At 40.5% G+C, this 19,837-nt stretch overlaps 1 protein-coding gene across 2 annotated transcripts; it reads left to right on the top strand.

Annotated features, from left to right (window-relative positions):
* The first annotated feature begins 120 nt into the window (after nucleotides 1–120).
* On the top strand, nucleotides 121–19,433 carry LOC148897930 (pyruvate kinase PKM-like). 2 transcript variants are annotated; one of them, XM_088996517.1, is made up of 11 exons: nucleotides 121–262; nucleotides 3,275–3,442; nucleotides 3,546–3,637; nucleotides 8,511–8,642; nucleotides 8,750–8,936; nucleotides 9,986–10,256; nucleotides 12,931–13,081; nucleotides 13,160–13,312; nucleotides 13,493–13,659; nucleotides 17,434–17,615; nucleotides 19,132–19,433. In XM_088996517.1, exons 2-11 carry the CDS (start codon nucleotides 3,298–3,300, stop codon nucleotides 19,236–19,238), a joined length of 1,587 nt encoding a protein of 528 aa, XP_088852643.1. In that variant the 5' UTR covers nucleotides 121–262; nucleotides 3,275–3,297; the 3' UTR covers nucleotides 19,239–19,433. The 2 variants fall into 2 exon arrangements, with proteins under 2 accessions (XP_088852643.1, XP_088852644.1); XM_088996518.1 differs by lacking the exon at nucleotides 121–262 and adding an exon at nucleotides 2,578–2,739.
* Nucleotides 19,434–19,837: the final 404 nt, after the last annotated feature.

The raw sequence follows: 19,837 nt of genomic DNA, 5'->3' as shown, positions 1-19,837 counted from the left end.
CCGCTGTGCGAGTTTGTTAATACAGTACATCAAATTGGCAACCGTTTGTGTGTGTGCGTGTACATGGTACAGTACATGTACACGCACACACACAAACCATTGCCACTCGGAGCAGCGGAGTGATTCTGACCAAGCAGACCATCAACACCTTAATTCATTCTCTTGGTATCAGGAAAGTAGTTCCGGCCGAGGAACGAGCATAAAAGCAGCCACCGCTGTCAGTTGAGTGGCTGTTTGGTTCCCTGCAAAGTTCATCTCGAAGGTGAGTGCACATACAAATTGTGTGTGTGGATAGGACAAAACGTTCTGCTCACAGTCTCTCCAAAACCCTCTTCTAATTTATCGACACTATAGACCATATTTTTCCTCCTTCATGATACATTTCGATACTCATACAATACATATTGATTTATATAGGGCTTTTACCACAGCTGAAGCAAGTCACCTCTAATTTCATAAACATTTCTGTTTATTATACTGAGATTTGACACCTATATAAATCAATACGTATGCATGTACCGGTAGGTACCACTTCGTTTAAAAGACTATTCCTTTGTTTTTACCTTTGTAAAAAAGAAAGGAAGTTTTCAATTCGTTTCAATATTTTTTTTCTCCAAATGGAGACAATTGAGAAACAAGGTTGCCGTTTCGTTAATCTGAGATACATTTCACTGCATGTATGGGCATTGAAATAAACTACATCGTAGCAATGTGTACATTAATTCAGTAATTCAAATCTGAAAAGTAAAAATGATATTGATTGATCAAACATAATCACTGACGAGTGCCTGTCTAATTTATCTATGAAAAAGTTTGTTTTCAAAACTGCAATTTCTTAATGGTGAATTGTTTTTTTTTTTTTTTGGTAGCTGTAAATTTAAATATAATAAATTGTTAAAACAATGCATTTCGCCTTGCTGAATGCCTTGTTGCAATTAGGAATGAATTATCCAAACTATTCAAATATAATCAGACGCACCTGTGTAACTCTAAGTACATAGTTAAGTGCACACTAAACACCATTCCATCCATTAATATTTACTTGTGATTTGATGTTATATGATCAATAAATCTACCGTAATTGCCTTTCGCACAGTGTACACATACATAAATTACATAAATTCAAAGTAAAGACATCAAAAAACAGTCATAATCTACTGCCCAAAAATACTCCCAAATGGTTATTTTTTGGCCTATCCTGGGAGTGAGAAAGGGGTCCGAGCACGCTTGATGTTTCTAAGCGTACTCGGACTCTATTTAGGTATAAGTAATAGAACAAAAAATAGAGAGCCGTGGACCGATGTCCAGTGGTTCGTGATATTTCAAAATTATGCCAAGAGTTGTGAAGTCTTGCTTCTCAACGGTACAAGGCAGAGTGCTCTTTGTGAGCGTGCTTCAACCTTGTGTCAAGTGACCTGCTCCTCCTCTTCTTCAGCTCTACATGAACTCTCAGTGGAATGTAGAGCGTGCAGCCAGGCAGGCACTTTGCTGTCCTTGTTGCTTTATGCACATGAGTTGTTAAATCAGCTCGCACGAAAATGTCTGTCTCACCGGGCTTTCACCCACGTCGGCCATCTAAATGTTTTGTCTTTTTATTACCATTTTCACATTAGAGTGTAAATATAGACATTGCTGAGATTTTCTACCACATTATTGGCTAGTATCTCTTTGTCAGGAACTGTATTTGGTGACATGTATTCAAAATGAAATCACTCAAATGCACCAGATTTGTCGGCTATGATTTATCGGAGCCAATCAGCCAACAAAAATAAAATAAAATCCTAAAGCACGTGATGCAATCAATGCATACCATTGTTGTCATGGTGATCCCTCGCATCTCTGAAATTATTGCTTGTCAGGGATTATTTTTTTTCTTTGGTTACCACAAACACATTGTTAAAGTGAAAAGTAGTATGGAACAAGAATTTGCTTCCACAGAGATCAATTTTGGATTCTGCAGCCAAAAAACGTGTCAGACCTACTTCAACAAAAGAATTGTCTTCCGGTGAAATTTATAAAAATAACGAATCACACGAGGAGAAAATAGAAAATTGCTCAAATTTATACATACAATACAGGCAGAGGTTTCCACCCAACACCGACAATATCAGATCAAATGGTTTTCGGAGGGTTACCATAGTAAGCAAGTATTTTCATAGGCACTATCAAAGAAGGATTCATTTCAAAATATGTTTGATTGTGGTTGGAGGAAACTTCATCATGCTGTGAATGATGTCCAAGAAAGAAATCCAAGATGGCGCCCGAGTAGGCAGCTGTCAGCAAGTGTTCTCACCAGCCTTGCTTTTTTTTGTTGTTGTTTTTGTCCAGTTTTTGTGTTTTCTTTTGTCACTTTGAGTTGTTGCGCGTCATGTGTAACTGATACGGATTGTTTTTCAGCATTTTGGGCCGCAACATTCATTGAGGAGACTCTGCTGAGAGGTTGCGCCTATTTGGCAGCACGAATATGCCAGCACTGTTTTTGATTTGGGAGGAATGTCGGTGCCATTTGACTGTCATTGCTGGGACGATCATTGCCTTTTTGCGCCTGTAATAGGCAGTATTTTCACAGCCCCGCTTTATTCAGCGGAAAGGTCGGTGCTGTTCGACAGCGTGCAGCTCAATGGATGCATGGCTTGAGGAGTCCGCCATGTGAAGAAAGGAGCGTCTGCGCAGAGCACTGATGCGTATGTGGAACTGTCGCGGCTTGGAATTAAAGCGGATTTACGTGGGCCAGGAGATGTGAGACAATCTCTTTTTGTCAATGGATGCTACAGCTTCATGTTTGTTTTCAACATTTAGCTTGTAGCAGACGTACACATATCACCATGATGTCCCTGATCCACTGGTGAAAAGGATGATTTGATTCTCTCCTCTTTTTTTCCCAAACTGCTTCATATAACAAACAGTACAGAAAGTGCTTTTGTGTTGTCACATTTGTTATTTAGTAATTTTATGTTGTTTTGACTTCAAGATCGCGTCAAGAGAGTGGCTGCTTTTAGAGCGGGTCCTGTATTTTGTTTTTCTACTTTCCTTTCCTCACACTTTCATCACTTTGCTGCAGTAAAATGTAAACTTCTCCACTGTGAGACTAATAAAGGCTAATCCAGTATTAGCAAAATTAGCACTGATCATCTCTATATTTGATTTTACTCTATTATGCGTCATGGAGGTCCCTGTTGTACTTTTGTTACGTGGCCAATTAGATTTGAATGAATGAATGCATGTGATTGTTACCAATGAGAAACCAATCGCTTCCTCTGACCTCTTTCTGCAGCCGTAATCCCGAAGGCACCGATCATGTCCAAGTCTAAGGAGTCCTCCATCATCCACACCCAGCAGCTTCACGCCGCCATGGCCGACACCTTCATCGAGCACATGTGCCTGCTGGACATCGACTCGGAGCCTGCTGTGTCCCGTAACACCGGCATCATCTGCACAATCGGTCAGAAAAACTAGCACATAAGTGAAAGGCCATAAAAGTCAGTTTGAGTGACACCACTTGATGTCTTTGAGATTGATATCGCTTGTAAAATATTCTCGTGCAGGGCCTGCCTCTCGGTCTGTGGCCATGGCCAAGGAGATGATCATGGCCGGGATGAACATTGCAAGGATGAATTTCTCGCATGGCACACATGAAGTGAGTGCATCGGGGTTTTTCCTCGTGGGGGTCTCTGGGTTGGTGACATAATCTGAATGTGTACTTAAATGGGCAGGTGTACTACTAACTTACATTGCACGGTAATAAAGTTATTACACTAAATAGTTGCATTAAAACACTACCAGTCTGTAATTATAAAAGACTAAAATGTAAAACACTAAGTATGTAAGTCATTGAGCCACACTTGTCCCCCATGAGGCAAAATCATTGTTGTACTTATCGTTAGGCAAGCAAAGGTAATTAATTGCCTGGTGATCAAAGATTCTTATATTCAAACAAACTAAATGTTTTCTTCGATGAAAAGAAATGCAATGGATTATGGTCCCATCTTGTTACTGAGCGATGTGCAGACTTGAGTCAGGAAGATGGTAAACTTGTTGGGACGTTGTGTGGATGTTGAAACAACGATCCCGGTGGACAGAAGTTCAAGCTAAGAAGAAAAAAAACATTATTATTATTTTATTATATTTTTTTTAAATCAAAGCTACTGCAAGTTTCCACCTTTGTCACAATGACATCGATTGTGCATAACTCAAAACAGCAAGAGCTGGACGCTTTTGCAGCAGTGTCACATAAGGAAGAAAATGACCCAAGTGATGCTTTTTCACGACAATGTCAGTATTGAACATCATGAAAAGATTGATCAGCCATTTGAATGATAAAATAAAGAAATATTGAAATATTTGGCTGCCGCTGCTCATCCACACAAAAACTTATCCTGTCATGGTAAAGTGACCTTGAGAGTTTTGAAAGGCCCTTATAAATGAAATGTATTATTATTATAAAGACAAAAAAGTCTCGGTCTTTATACTTGTGTGGCAAATAGCAACTTGGCACAAATAATTGTTGCTAGGCAGAATTTGTAGGCCGGGGAACAAAATGTCAGCCTCGTCCGCTAGACTCACTGAACGCTTCAAAAACATGTCGTTGCAATAGAAGCATATTTAAAGAAATACGCTCCATATTTTGGCTCGGGCAGTAGTTGTACTCACCCTATGGGAGTGATTGTCACTTTACCCTTTACAGTCGGTAGAAGTCATGATTGTCATGTGGTCTGTCACTCCCTGTAATGGGATCTGGTTGCTTGTACTCCATCTGTCTGGCAGCCACTGATTTGTCATTGATATTGAGTAGAGGCTAGTGAGTTGGCAAAAGTACCCAGTTGACCCGTCACCTTTTACAAAGGTCATAGTCTTTTGCATTCACGATCGCGCAGTAGGAACTTTCATATGGTATAACTCATTCACTGTCAGACATGTGCAAGAATGTGTCCACTCCAGTGGCACGGTTTTTGTCATTGTCACTTGAATTCCAGGACACACAGAATATTGAGTTTTAATAATAATAATAATAATAATAATACATTGTATTTGTAAGCGCCTTTTAAATACAGGATAGGTTTTTAGGACTACATAAACATTCAATGCAGCGTAAGAAACCTTAGACTTCTTTCATCAGAAAAAAAAGTTCATACGTTATATGGGTCGGGAGTGCTATGAGGTAGAAAAGGCAAATGCTGCCACCTTGTGGAATAGAAAAAAACATTGCCAGAGGTCTGACCTGTGTTTGATCGGCACCCCCCTCCTGGAAAAAAAACCCGAACCAATTCGGGAATGGTGCTCCACGTCATATATTCCATTCCCGAATAAATTCGGGAATGGCAGTGAATGAGTTAAGTTAAACAAAAGGTCATGTGAAAAAATAGTTTGTCCAAGGAATCAATATTTATCATATCGTAGATGAGAGAAGGAACAGGCATGTGGAGAATGACAGCCTAATTAATAAAAACGTTCATGCTTACAACCAGAATGGCTTTGGATAAAATGTATCAATACCCCATACACACGTAACATTGTCTAGCGTCAAAGTGATGATTTAAAGGGCAACCGATGTCACTTTTTTGTTTCTTAACTGCCATCAGAAAAAAACGTTTTATAGCATCTAAAATACCCAAAACACGCAGTATATTTTTATTCAAATGCAAAACACCAATAAAAATGACTTAAAGTGTCCAAAATCTGCAAAAAAATGAGCTGCGAATTGGCCAAGACGTCTTGCATTGCTGGAGAATAAAAACAATGGCTTCAGATTCGGATAATATGCTTTCTTGTTACACATCCAGTTATGAATATGATTCAAATAGTTCTGAAGAGGAAAGCAGACATGTTTGCAATCGATTAAAGAATTTATTCCTTGTCATTTTGTGGCAAACGGGCGGGGGGGGAATGTCTCACCCAAAAAGAGACAAGAAAATGGACACGGAGCTGTGAGGAATGAATCAGCCCGTTTCCACAGGCTGATAACTTCGTTCCATGGAGCTTGGACTCCCTCTGCTGGCAGCTTTTGGATGTCTCATCTCATCTCATTTTCCGTACCGCTTATTCCTCATTAGGGTCGCGGGAGTTGCTGGAGCCTATCTCAGCTGTCTTCGGGCACGAGGCGGGGGACACCCTGAATTGGTTGCCAGCCAATCGCAGGGCACACAAAGACATACAACAGTCACTCTCACACTCACACCTAGGGACAATTTGGAGTGGTCAATCTACCTGCCATGCATGTTTTTGGAGTGTGGGAGGAAACCGGAGGACCCGGAGAAAACCCACGCGGGTCCGGGGAGAACATGCAAACTTCACACAGGGAGGCCGGACCGGGACGCGACCGGCGACCTCTGCACTGTGAAGCCGGTGTGCTAACCACTCGACTACCGGGCCGGGTTTTTGGATGTAACACACCGTTTTAAAAAAAACAGTACAGCACAATACATTGACGTGATGGAAAGACGCTACAATGAGTCTTTTTTACGGTCAGGAGGCGGTCCTTTTCTGACGTCACGTGAGGACTCGTCACCAACTTAAAAACAAGACTTCCTGAATGTTCAGCGCGAGTCTTAAAACGTAAAATATAGCTATATGCGGTGGAATCTTATTAGAATACGCCCAGTAGAAGTCATTTGAAGCCATTTTACAAATTACGGACACAACTTGTCCGGAGATGTCGGTTGCCCTTTAAGATCAGAAATATTTGCAATTGACAGACTATAAAATATATTCTATGAATGCAAATGCATTTGTCTTCCACCAAATGTTGTGGCTTGTTCAAGTACAGTGTAGTAGGAGAAATCTGAAAGCAGAGTGGATGCACAAATTGTCTTGGGAAGGTCAAAATGAAATTGACCTCGCCCTGGTCACTTGTCACCGCAGCTATTAATAGTTTGAGACCCAGAGAGTTTATATGGAGGAATGTGGGGTGTGTGGCCCCACTGAAAGTAACCTTGATGTTCTGTCTTCCCCTTCTCAATATTTTCGATATACCGCACCACCAAGAACACATCGTGCCTTTACACTCCTCAGAGGATAAGTAGTTAACATTAGAATAGCTTCTTTAAACAAGTTGTGCAACTTAACGTTGATGTCCGCTCAGCATCCAATTGTGTGCACACACACGCGCGCGCACACACACACACGCACACACGTTGTAGGAAATATTCTTCTCACGCCTCAAGCAGCTGTTTTGGGACAGTGAACCTGAAGCGCGTCACGAGCTAAAATTGGTGTTGCAGTTGTCGTTCTGGATTTACACCTCTTCGTAGCTTGTAATAAGAAAGCGAAACACTGTCCATGGTTATTGAGATTCTGTTTGTCAAAGTACAGATTTTGACACTAATGTATTCTCATTCTATAGTAAATACAACTTAACAAGTTAATATTTCAAAAACCTCTGAGCAATGGCCTTTTGCTTATTATTAAAATGTTAATGTTCCGCTATTGTGTGGTTTAATTGTATTTTACTGATCATCCTTGACGCAAGTTTCGTTTGATCATTCTAAGGTCGTCATCCTATTTTATTTGCCATCCTTTCAGTGGTGGAATCTGGAATTGGTATGTTAGGCAACGTATACGCTGAAGGGGAGCACCATTTTTATCTGTGCTATGCTTCCTAACAAAATGTATAGCCAAAACATTTCTTACAATCTGGACAAAATACGTGTGCAAAATACATATCTGTATATTTCATTTCAACACGCACGCACACACACATTATTTTTTCATTGCAATTGACACTTGCTTAAAATAAATCATAAAATAAAACATTCAAGAAGGACACAAACCGACTGAACAAGTTCAGCAACATAAAATCCAGGTTGTCATTTTGTCCATGTTTTCACAAAAATCAATAAGGTCAAATTTTTATTATCATATATGTACTGTTTATCATTCCACATCCACCCAAAAATATCAGACCTGCTCACATAGTTTTGGGAAGTGTAAGCCACAGTGTGGGGTCATCTAAAGCGTGTCTGATCTCTAGTGGTAGTTGGTAACATTACAATTTTTAAAACTATAGTTAACTCATTAAAAAAATTATTCTCACAGCATTCTTTCAATAATTTTGGGGGGTTGTAAAGAATAAAAAGGGTTGGGGAACGATTCGGAGTATGGTCCACGAGCCACCAGTCGCCCATTCCTGTGGCATAACCTGCAGAGACAATGGAAAAACTCACCACAACTCAGTTTTATTCACGGAGGACTTTGAAAAGAAAAGGAGCCAAAATAAAGTGATGTACATGGATATAAAACTTGACACAAAACACAGCACAACACAAACTTCCAGCCAAGATGTAACGAAGTTATTGATTTGATTTTGCCAAGTGTAAGAAAACAAATCACCTTTTCCACCTGCCTAAGATGAAAAAAATTGACCTAGCGCACCAACTTGCAGATCCAATTTCAAATCACTATATAATTCCGAGCTCCCAAAAAGAAAGAGTTGATAAGCATTTTTAAAGAGCAGTTTGTGGTATGAAAATGAATTTAGTTTAATTGGTTTTCTTTGTTCCCAACTTGTATCCTAGTACCACGCTGAAACCATCAAGAATGTCCGTGAAGCAACTGAAAGCTTTGGAGCAGGCTCACTCGGCTATAGGCCAGTGGCCATCGCTTTGGACACCAAGGGACCAGAAATCAGGACAGGGCTCATCGAGGGTGTAAGTTCTTGTTCAAGAATCCAAACAGCCTTCATTGACTGTCATTGGATTTGCACAAATGAGACGAGGATGAAGGTCATCAATGTGCGCTTGTTCTTGTTGCACAGAGCGGCACCGCTGAGGTCGAGCTGAAGAAAGGCGACACCATCAAGCTGACTCTTGATGACAGTTACAAGGAGAAATGTGATGAGAAGATACTGTGGCTCGACTACAAAAACATCACCAAGGTCGTTCAGAACGGAAGCAACATCTACGTCGATGATGGGCTGATTTCCCTCAAGGTCAAAGAAATCGGTAAGAGGAGGCTTAGAATAGGTTAAGATTTGCTCATTTTCAATTCACTTTTCAAAGTTGGTTATGTAGTTTTTTTAATGGTTTCTTAGTTTATCTTTGGACAAAATTATTTACTTTTAGATTTTTTATTTACTTTTATATATTTTTTTAGTTTCAGCAGATGTTTTTTTGTATGATTTATTGAGTACGAAATAAAAAAAAAACTAAAATTCCCAAATAACTATTTGGCCTTCCTTCTTCTCTACAGCCATATGTCACGCTTTTCCAGGAGGGAGGAGCAGGGTGTATTTGACAAATTGTATTAAAGTCAGCAGAAACAAAATTTCAAACAGTCATCAGAACAAAAAAAGTCCAAATTAGCAAACAAAACCACGTGTAAAACATGACAAGACAAAACATAGCTGACAGGGTGAAACAGACCCGACCCTGAGTGGCCGTGCCGGCAGTCCTTTTAACTGCCACTGACTAAAACGACCAACATCTGTGCAGCTGCATGTGAGGCCCAACAGTGCCACCTGTTACTCGCAAACCGAAACGTGATCAGAATCATAATCATCTTTATTGCCAAGTATGTAGAACACACAAGGAATTTGTTTCCGGTAGAACACGCTGCACTAGTATCATCGTCAAAAAAACTGCAAAGTGGCACTATACAGTTCCATTTTGGCTACTGTTGAAAGAGTTCAAAGAGTTAATGGCTTGGGGGAAAAGCTGTTTAAATGTCTGCTGGATTTGGTGCGCATGCCATATAAGAATACGGAAATAAAATGTAGAAATTGAATGACGAAAATGAAGTTGATTATAATTATCGTGCGGTACTTCTATAATCATCCATCCATTTTCTAATCTTATATCGAGCAAAAATTGGTTTATGGGACTGACTTTATCTGTACCGGCAGAGGTGAGAAGCAATTAATCTGTAACCTTGTTTCAACTCCTTAATTTGTCAAAATATGTTTTTATCCTTCAAGGAAGACAATATAACATGACACAACAAAAGATGTAAAGCGTGTGAGGTAAATTTACCGAGTGAAATATTTGCATGGAAGGTCACGACTACCTGATGTGCGAGATTGAAAACGGTGGAACGTTGGGCAGCAAGAAAGGCGTCAACCTGCCCGGCGCTGCCGTCGACCTCCCAGCCCTGTCCGGGAAAGACCTTGACGACCTGAAGTTCGGTGTGGAGCAGGGCGTCGACATGGTGTTTGCCTCGTTCATCCGTAAGGCCGCCGACGTTCATGCTGTCAGGAAAGCTCTGGGCGAAAAAGGCAAGGACATCAAGATAATCAGCAAGCTGGAGAACCACGAGGGAGTGCGTAGGTAAGGTGATACAGTAAAGTCTCGTTATATCGATATTCTCGGGATTCGGAAAAAATATCGATATAACCAGACTATCTATATATCCGATCCTGCGGCATGTAAATTTTCTCTTTGCGTTCATAGAAATAGTATCGTAATAAGCAGTACTATCGATATAACGAGACTTTACTGTACTTTGCTTCTATGACACCCGGTACTCAACTGTATGAAACTATTTGTTTCAATGGGTATTTTATCATTGGTCGAAACATTTCGCTGAAATGTAAAAATTAAAAGACAACCGACGCGTCCGAACAAGTTGTGTCCATAATTTGAAAAATCATTTCAAATGACTTCTACTCGGCGTATTTTACAAAGATTCCAGGGCATATAGCTATATTTTACGTTTTAAGACTTGCGCTGAATATTCAGCAAATGTTGTTTTCGAGTTGATGACGATACGTGACGTCACGTCTGGACCGCCCCTGACCGAGAAAGCGACACACAATGCATTTTGGGTACTTTGTTTGGTCTGAAAACTTTGTGTTGATCCGTGTTGATGGCGAAATTAGGAAAACACATAAATAACGCAATGGTGAATCGTTGTTTTGCACCAAGACTGCTATTTGATACTAGTTGACACAAATTCCCAGCAGACAAATTAGGCCATTTCCAACGGAGCTTGGGCGCCATCTTGTGCATTTTCTGGGTCATTGGAGTCCTGACTGCTCGAATTCATCAGGAAGGACTTCTTAAATCAATTGCAAACATTTATGCTTTCATCTTCAGAACTATTTTAATCATATTCATAACTGGATGAGTAACAAGAAAGCACCTTCTCCGAATCTGAAGCCATTGTTTTGATTCTAGAGCAAGACAGGATGTCCTGACGTGACATCACGAACAAGGGGGCGGGACCTTCTGAAACTCGCCATTTCCGGGGTCATTTTGAAGTAGTTTTTGAGACACTAAGTCATTTTTATTAATGTTTTGCATTTGACTAAAAATATCAGACTGTGTGTTTTGGGTATTTTAGATGCTATAAAACGTCTTTCTGATGTCAGTTACGAAAAAAATGGTGTTGGTTGGCTGATGGAGAATAATAATTTATCATGTTTAAAAGTGCCGTGCTTTGCTGACCAACTAAACAATGGGCCTACAGTCAAAGCGCAGATGGCCACAGTAAATCTGAGTGAAACAGACATGGCAAGGTGAACTGTCGTCTCCATCTAGATTCTAGAAGGTCCGGCCTTGCACAGAATTTAGGGCTTTAGATACTCCTTTTTCACCAAAGTTATTTACGGCTTAAACATCCTGCACAAGCGCCAGATTACAAACTTATCAGTTCTTGGAAAAGACAACCAATTAAAATGTCTTATGTTTTACTGCTTGCAGCTGTTGGTGCTCAGAACGCCCAGAGGCGTGGCATTATAATCAAGAAAACTATGTTTACTAATATATCACTGTAATTTACATATACTCTCAAATAGCTTGGCAGAGGGGCGCAGAATTCAGACGTATGTCATCTGATGACTGCGTTTCCTGCCGGCAGTGGGGACAATCTTTCTGGTTCTGAGTCTCTGTCCACGGTGTCTGACTGTCATATCTCTGACATTGGCCTTTATGTTTTGTGCTGACTGTAGTAGCATATTGCTTTCATCAATATAACACTTAGTCATGTAAAAAACAGAACATGTAGTTTTATCCTGACTTTCGATATCAAAACCATTATTGTGGCTCCGAATCTTTTTTTGTCTGGAATAGACCAGTGGTGTCCAAACTTTTTGTCAAGGGGGCATGATTTGCTATGGTAATAATGTAGGTGGAGGGTGGTCAACCTTGGTGGACGTTCTTTACATATAACGGCAATTAATTTAAATAAATCACTTCCCATTGAACTCTCAGTCATTCACTGCCAAACAATGTGAAAAAATCTGTTCATCCCGTGCCAGGGTTTTGGTCATTTTTACTCACATTGCACGACCCACATAATATTGAGTTTTCGGACCACGTAAACATTGAATGCAGCGTAAGAAAACTTGGACTCTCTTCTTTCACCAGAAAAAAAGAGGTACTTCCTAAATTATATGGGTCTGGAGTAGTATGATCTTGAAATTATGGTAGCTGTACAAAAGGCAAATGCCCCCTCATGGAAGGGAAAAAAACATTGCCGGAGGCCGCTTTATTGGCACCCCCCCGCAAGAAAAAACCAAACTTGAACAAATTTGTGAATTGCGCTTTACATCATGCTTTACAGTTCCCAAATGCATTTGGAAATGGCAGTGAATGAGTTAAAAGCAGTCACTGTCTCTTTACCTATGAGGCAGACACAGTCCTTGAATTGTCGGCACTCGCAGTCAACTTTCCTCCTTTTGTTGATTGTCGCCATTTTAGAAAAATGGGGGTGTTCATTCAGTCAATTACTCATACCTGTACATATATGAATTTGCTGTTCCTAATTGAGCCTTCAGATGGAAGCACTTGGCCTAATAAATTTTATAATGCAGCCTGCGGGCTGGATAACAATTGACCACAGGTCACATTTGGCGCCCGGGCCGGACTTTGGACATTTGGGTTAGACATTTGGAATGGCTCTTCCTTGTTCTTATCCATCTGCCTTTCATCCTAGTTTGTAAATCACCCGAAATAATCCGCAGCTTCGCACCAAGACTTTTCAATGTCCTTTCAAATACAGATTTGATGAGATTTTGGAGGCCAGCGACGGCATCATGGTCGCCCGCGGAGATCTAGGTATTGAAATCCCAACAGAAAAGGTGTTCATCGCCCAGAAGATGATGACCGGCAGGTGCAACAGGCTGGGCAAGCCCATTGTCTGCGCCACACAGGTTTGTCAGTGCTGCAGTGAGAGATGTTTCTCTCTTTTTCTTGGGCTCGTGATATGAGACATTGGTGTTGGCCTTCAGATGCTGGAGAGCATGACGAAGAAGCCTCGTCCTACCCGAGCCGAGGCCAGCGATGTCGCCAATGCCGTGCTGGACGGCAACGACTGTATCATGCTGAGCGGGGAAACGGCCAAGGGGGACTACCCCCTCGAGGCTGTACATACTCAGCATCAGGTGAGGGGTCATTGAGGCATCTCAGGGTCGGTACGATGATCCCCAAACAGCGTGAGGCATAGCTCAATATTAGCTTTGATAACCATGAGCAAAAATATCACGATAGTTTAGATGTTTCAAATTGATTGGTTGTAAAAGAAAATGTGTTAAATTTTTGCAACCTTCACCCTCTATGATCAGATCGCCCGTGAAGCCGAGGCCGCCATGTTCCACAGGCAGATTTTTGAAGAGCTGCGTCGTACCTCCCACCTGACCCGCGACCCCACGGAAACCGTCGCCATTGGTACAGTGGAGGCGTCCTTCAAGTGCTGCGCCAGCGCCATTATCGTGCTCACCAAAACCGGCAGGTCAGAATCGTACCACCACCCCCATCCGTGCCTTCCACGGCAAAGCCCCCACCACCACCCCTCAACTCGAGTGGAGTGAGCCATTTCTGACCTTTTGGAAACCGAGGCCTGACATTTTACACGATAATTTTAACTCCCTGGTCATTCCTCGCACGAAGGAGTTCATCCTCGAAAAAGCATGTGATACAGGCAGCTGTTTTTTTCATGTTTGATATAACATCACATATCAGCATTTCTTACTACCATTTACAGTTTCTGGAGAACAAGTTGGGCAGGTACGTCATCTCTAAAATGTTTTGGATATACCTATGCGACCTGACACACGCTTTGTAGTTGACTTTAGCATTAAAACAATACATACAACCATTATTCCGCAAAATAAAGAAGGCGGTCAATTAACTCACACTGCCAGACGATGTGCAAATGTGTCCACTCCAGTGCCAGGGTTTTTGTCATTTTCAGTCAAATTCCAGGACCCACGATATATTGAGTTTTTGGGCTACTACGTGAGAAACCTTTAGACTCTCTTCTTTCATCAGAAAAAAATTCCCAAGTTGTATGGGTCTGGAGTTATCTGAACTTGAAATGGGGGCAGGTGTACAAAAGGCAAATGCTGCCCCCTGTCTAAATAGCGCTGTATCGGCTAATCGAATAATTTCAGGAATGAGTTAACACAAAAATAAATTAAAATTGCTCATTTGTTGAAAGTCTTTTCGACATTTTTTTTCCACCCTCCTCTGCTTCCCCCAACGTCGCCAATATATCCATATGCATTTCAATGTCCCTCATCAACGTGCGCCACTACACATGCAAGATCAGGTTGTGAAGAGTCTCTCGCATTTCCGCAGAGCTTTTTCACTTTTTTATCCTTCATTGTTTTCACTTTGCAAGTTTTCAATTTGATTCAGCCACCCTGCTGTCAGCGTGCCTCGAAAAGCTCCAAATGCCTCCTGTCCACTTTCTGGCCAGTGTTGAAATGCTGACCGACAAATAGCACCTCACTTTTTAGGAGCGTGTAGCGGCGCCAGAGAAAATATTTTGATTACCGGTCAACATGTAAACGCCAGTTAAACCCAGTAAGGGATGTTGAACTACACATTCAGGACAAATGTGAATGAGAAAGTTGGCCAGTTGAAAAAAAAGTCAGACAAATGCAGAACAATGAGTCTGAGTTTTCCTTTTTATCTACCAGCTCAATCAATGTTTACCTTATCCAACTTTAATATACATATACTTTATATGTACAGTAAAGTCTCGTTATATCGATATTCAAGGGAGTCCGAAAAAATATCGATATAACCGGGACTATCGATATATCCGACCCTGTTTGCATGTAATTTTCTCCGTGCGTGCATAGAAATAGTATCGATATAACCGGGACTATCGATATATCCGATATCGATATAACGAGACTTTACTGTATATATACATATACTTTTTTTGTAGCATAGTATAGCATAGCCGAAGTGTTCAAACACAAGCAAAAGCTTTCTTTTTTTGATTTAACTCATTCACTGCCATTCCCAAATTTATTCGGGAATTGAAAATATAAGGTGGAGTGCCATTCTTGTTTGGGTGCCGATAAAGCGATGGCCATGGCCTCCGGCAATGTTTTTCCATTCCACAAGGGGCAGCATTTCCCTTTTTCCATGTTAGCGTTTTGTTCCCGCTCCAGCTGTTGTGAAAGCGCTATATAAACGAATAAGTATCACATTGTATTTTGGACAGCCGCCCTCATTTCACGCTCATATAACTCCAGACCCATATAATTTAGGAATGAAGACGAAAGAAGAGAGTCTAAGGTTTCTTACGCTGTATTGAATGTTTATGTAGTCCTAAAACTCAATATCCTCGGATTCAAATGACAATGGTAAAAACCCTGGCACTGGAGTGGACGCGCTTTTGCACGTCTGGCAGTGAATGAGTTAACATCTTTTTGTAGGCCACTCAAACATTGTTCATTATTTGAACATAAACTCTGTGTGGAAATACAGGAAAATAAAAATCTATTTGAATGACGTTTCAGGTTAAATAGATTTTCATATTAGGGTTCAATAAAAATATGATTGAAGATTGAAAGCAAATGTATGGGATTAGAATAGTAGTTAAATAGTATTCAACTGAATTTAAAGGACAACCGACACCATTTTTGTTTCCTAACTGACATCAGAAAAACGTTCTATAACATCTAAAATACCCAAAACACGTAGGCTGATATTTTTAGTCAAATGCAAAAGAGTTAAAGTGTCCCAAAACTACTTCAAAATGACCTCGGAGATGCAGTTTCTGAAGGTCCCGCCCCCTTGCTTGTGACGTCACGCCAGGACGTCTTGCCTTGCTCGAGAATCAAAACAATGGCTTCAGATTCTGAGAAGATGCTTTCTTGTTACTCATCCAGTTATGAATATGATTCAAATAGTTCTGAAGAGGAAAGCATAAATGTTTGCAATCGATTAAAGAAGTTCTTCCTGATGAATTCGAGCAGTCAGGACTCCAATGTAGTCTCCCAGAAAATGCACAAGATGGCGCCCAAGCTCCGTTGGAAATGGCCTAATTTGTCTGCTGGGAATTTGTGTCAACTAGTACCAAATAGCAGTCTTGGTGCAACACACAACGATTCACCATCACTTTATTTATGTGTTTTCCTTCTAATTTTGACCAAACAAAGAACCCAAAATGCATTGTGTGTCGCTTTCTCGGTCGGGCGTTCCAGACGTGACGTCACGTCAGGCATCGTCACCAACTCGAAAACAAGACTTCCTGAATATTCAGTGCGAGTCTTGAAACGTAAAATATAGCTATATGTGGTGGAATATTTGTAAAATACGCTCAGTAGAAGTCATTTGAAGTGATTTTACAAATTATGGACACAACTTGTCCGGAGGTGTCGGTTGTCCTTTAAGGGGATTATTTTTCCTCCCTTCAAAATGGGCAACAGAGAAAATGTTGCTATATTAATTGCAACATTTGGATCTAGACATGAAAAACAAAACAACCGTGGGCCACAATATTGATTTTTATCCACCTTATGCACTGGAAAATACTGTAATAAAAATATTATTATTTTCATGTGTGTTGCTTCAGTTTTTCCTGTTTTAATAAAAACAATGTAAAAACTCTCTCTGCACATGATTTTCCTAAAATGACGATATGATCTATTCTAGACGATTCAAATTACATTTGAAGATGATGTGATCTTTTTTTTTTTAGTTTTTTTTTTAGTTTTCCTCCCACTGCCACATTTGAAATATTTCTACTGCAGTGAAGCAAAATGGCTCACTTTAAAGTGGTTGCATGAAATAAAATTATCTGGATCTGGTTCCATTTATTTCCCCCTAAAAATCATATCTCGATCTAGATGATTTTCATTTTGTGCAACCACTTGACAAAAAAAAGAAATCAAACAATCCTTTAAAACAAATAGTGGACTGGATTGGGGAAAAAAGTTGTGATATCAAGCACAATTTGAACATTTAATTCTTCGTGGTGATGTACTGTCAAACTTATCACTGCTTCTGCTGAGAAAATGTTAATTGAATTGAGTTATTTAAAGGGTTGGATCTATCCATTTCTTTTAATGAAATAATGTTTACTTCTGACTGCCATAATATTCTTCCAGTCACTCAACACCCGTTTATTGCCACGTCTATGAATAATAATTGCCATAGAGAGGTATATTTCCATATAGAATACTTTCAATGAACTGTTCCTTTTGTAACTACATTTCTCAAAGTGTTCAAATGTTTTTGACAACTCTGTTTGTGCCCTGTGCAGGTCTGCTCACATGTTATCCAGGTACAGGCCCCGCGCACCCATCATTGCCGTGACCCGTTGCGACAAGGCGGCCCGCCAGGCTCACCTTTACCGCGGTATCTACCCCGTGCTCTATACCAAACCCGCCAACGACGTCTGGGCCGAGGACGTCGACATGCGCGTCAACTTTGCCCTGGAAGTTGGTGAGTAGCGAAGGAGCATGGTCGGAACCGAAACATTTGAATGAAATAGAGTCGAGCTTTTTTTGCCCCGTCGACCGGTTTAACATCAGAAAATATTTTCAGGGACAGGCTTTTAATGTGTGATGGATAACAAAATGATATGACCTGCATGAAAAGTGCGCATTACGCAGAGTGGACTTGATGCGTGGGAATCTCCTGTTGAAAAAGTCCACAAAAATCAATAACGTAAGGGTGTCAAACTAATTTTTTTACCACGGGCCACATTGTAGTTATGGTTTCCTCTCGACGGCCGTTATGAATTTAAGGAAGCAATTACAATGTTTCATCCCCTCCACATGTTACATATAGAGCGCATAACAAATTGATGAATGACTAGTTTTCATATCAGAAGTAAAAAATAATGACTTATAGTGGTTTATATATGACAATTTGAAATTTTGGTTCCAACTTTAGCAAGCATCATGGCACCTAACATGCTTGATTTGCTTTAGTGGCCCGAATAAAATTATGTGGTGGACCAGATCTGGCCTGCAGGCCGTAACTTTGACACCTGTGGCTTAGAACCTTTATCTGGCCAAGGAAACACTTTGATAAAACAAATTTAAGTGGGTAAAATAATTTGTGAAGAGTGGGGCGGGAAAAGCAGCTGTAAAACATCCCAAAATCCAGATCTCAGAGAATGACACTGCATTTTAGGTGTCATTTAGAATCTCAGCTCAAGATTTAAACATTTCTCTAGAGCAAGTGTCGGGAATCTATGGCTCGCGAGCTATATATGGCTCTTCTGATAATTGCATCTGGCTCGCCGATAAAACTAAATACATATCCTCGCTTTTTTGTTGTTCATTTCCTGTTTGGGCGGCAGTTCGCATAAAGCGCAATTTTGATTGGATGAGCCGTTGATGTCGAAAAAGGTAAACGTCCCCTTTTAAATAAGCCTGACTAGTAAAGAATTGACGTTAAATGGACGGAAGGATTCGCCTTTGTGGAGAGAAAAGGTTCTGCCGTGATTCTAATTTGAAATGATACAATTGAATATCAGTGGCACTTTGACAAGTTTCATGCTAACGTTAGCATCAATATACTTCTGTGAGAGATGGCAGAAAGCAAGTGTGCAAGCTAATGAGCAGTGTGCAGGCTAGCCAGCAGTAGCTTCGCCTATGGACATGGCAAGTTGACTTTCATTCCGATCGTTTGGCTGGATTTTTTTTTTTTACCAATCATGAGGAACGGAAACCTATTCATATTAATGGTGAGTTTTATCACAAAGTTATTTTAAATAATATATTGTGACATTTTGTTGAAAGTGCATGTGTGCGTGGCTCTCACTGAAAAACATTTCTAAATATTTTACTTTTATGGCTCTCTTAGTCAAAAAGGTTCCTGACCCCTGCTCTAGAGGGAGCCTTTTTAACATCCACGTTTAGACCACTGCAGAGTTCTGATGCTCAAAAACTGTTTTAGACAGTGCTGACTTTCGGAGTCACCAATCTGGATGTTGTCATTTCCTGTGCAGGCAAACACCAGAAGTTCTTCAAGAGTGGTGACGTAGCCCTCGTTGTGACCGGCTGGCGTCCAGGTTCCGGTTACACTAACACCATGAGGGTGGTTCTCGTGCCTTGAGCTCCATCTAAAAACAATGTTGATCTGCTCCCTCATGCCGTGTAACTCCTCACATGCAAACATCTTTTCACTGAGTGCAGTGAAAAGATGCATCCAATGATTTTTTTGGGCCATGTACAAAATTGTCTAAATTGTGCTGTTGACATTCTTCTGTCATGTGTGATGTCTGAAATAAATCGATCGCCCTGAACACAGCATACTTATTAGTACTGGTTTATGGTAATTTATAGTCCTCTTAATGTCCAACTGTTGCAATAAATCTTAGAGGAGTACGATCGAGTCCTTTTTATTTGCCGAAAAAAAAAATCATCGATGGCATAGTGACTGAGAATTATGGCAAGAGCTAATAAAAAACTATTCTTCGATGATTACGGCAGTGTAATTACATGAGCAATTTCATCGCGCCGTGTTAAAATAGATGCTGAGTTGTGCCTTCAGAAACAGCTTTCATCCTATGTGATACAAACATAAAGTCGTTTTTTTCCCTGGAATTCAGAGTTTAATATGGAATATCAAGTCTTGCATACCTGATGTTGCAATAATGTACTTTAAAAGAAACCTCACGGTATCATATTCTGCTTCTGTAAATAAGGCAACAG

This window comes from Hippocampus bargibanti, linkage group LG05, assembly GCF_051943395.1.
Source record: "Hippocampus bargibanti isolate YZ-2025 linkage group LG05, ASM5194339v1, whole genome shotgun sequence".
NCBI lineage: Eukaryota > Metazoa > Chordata > Actinopteri > Syngnathiformes > Syngnathidae > Hippocampus > Hippocampus bargibanti.
Note: the sequence above shows the minus strand (reverse complement) of the source record. Positions and strands in the feature narration are given on the sequence as shown.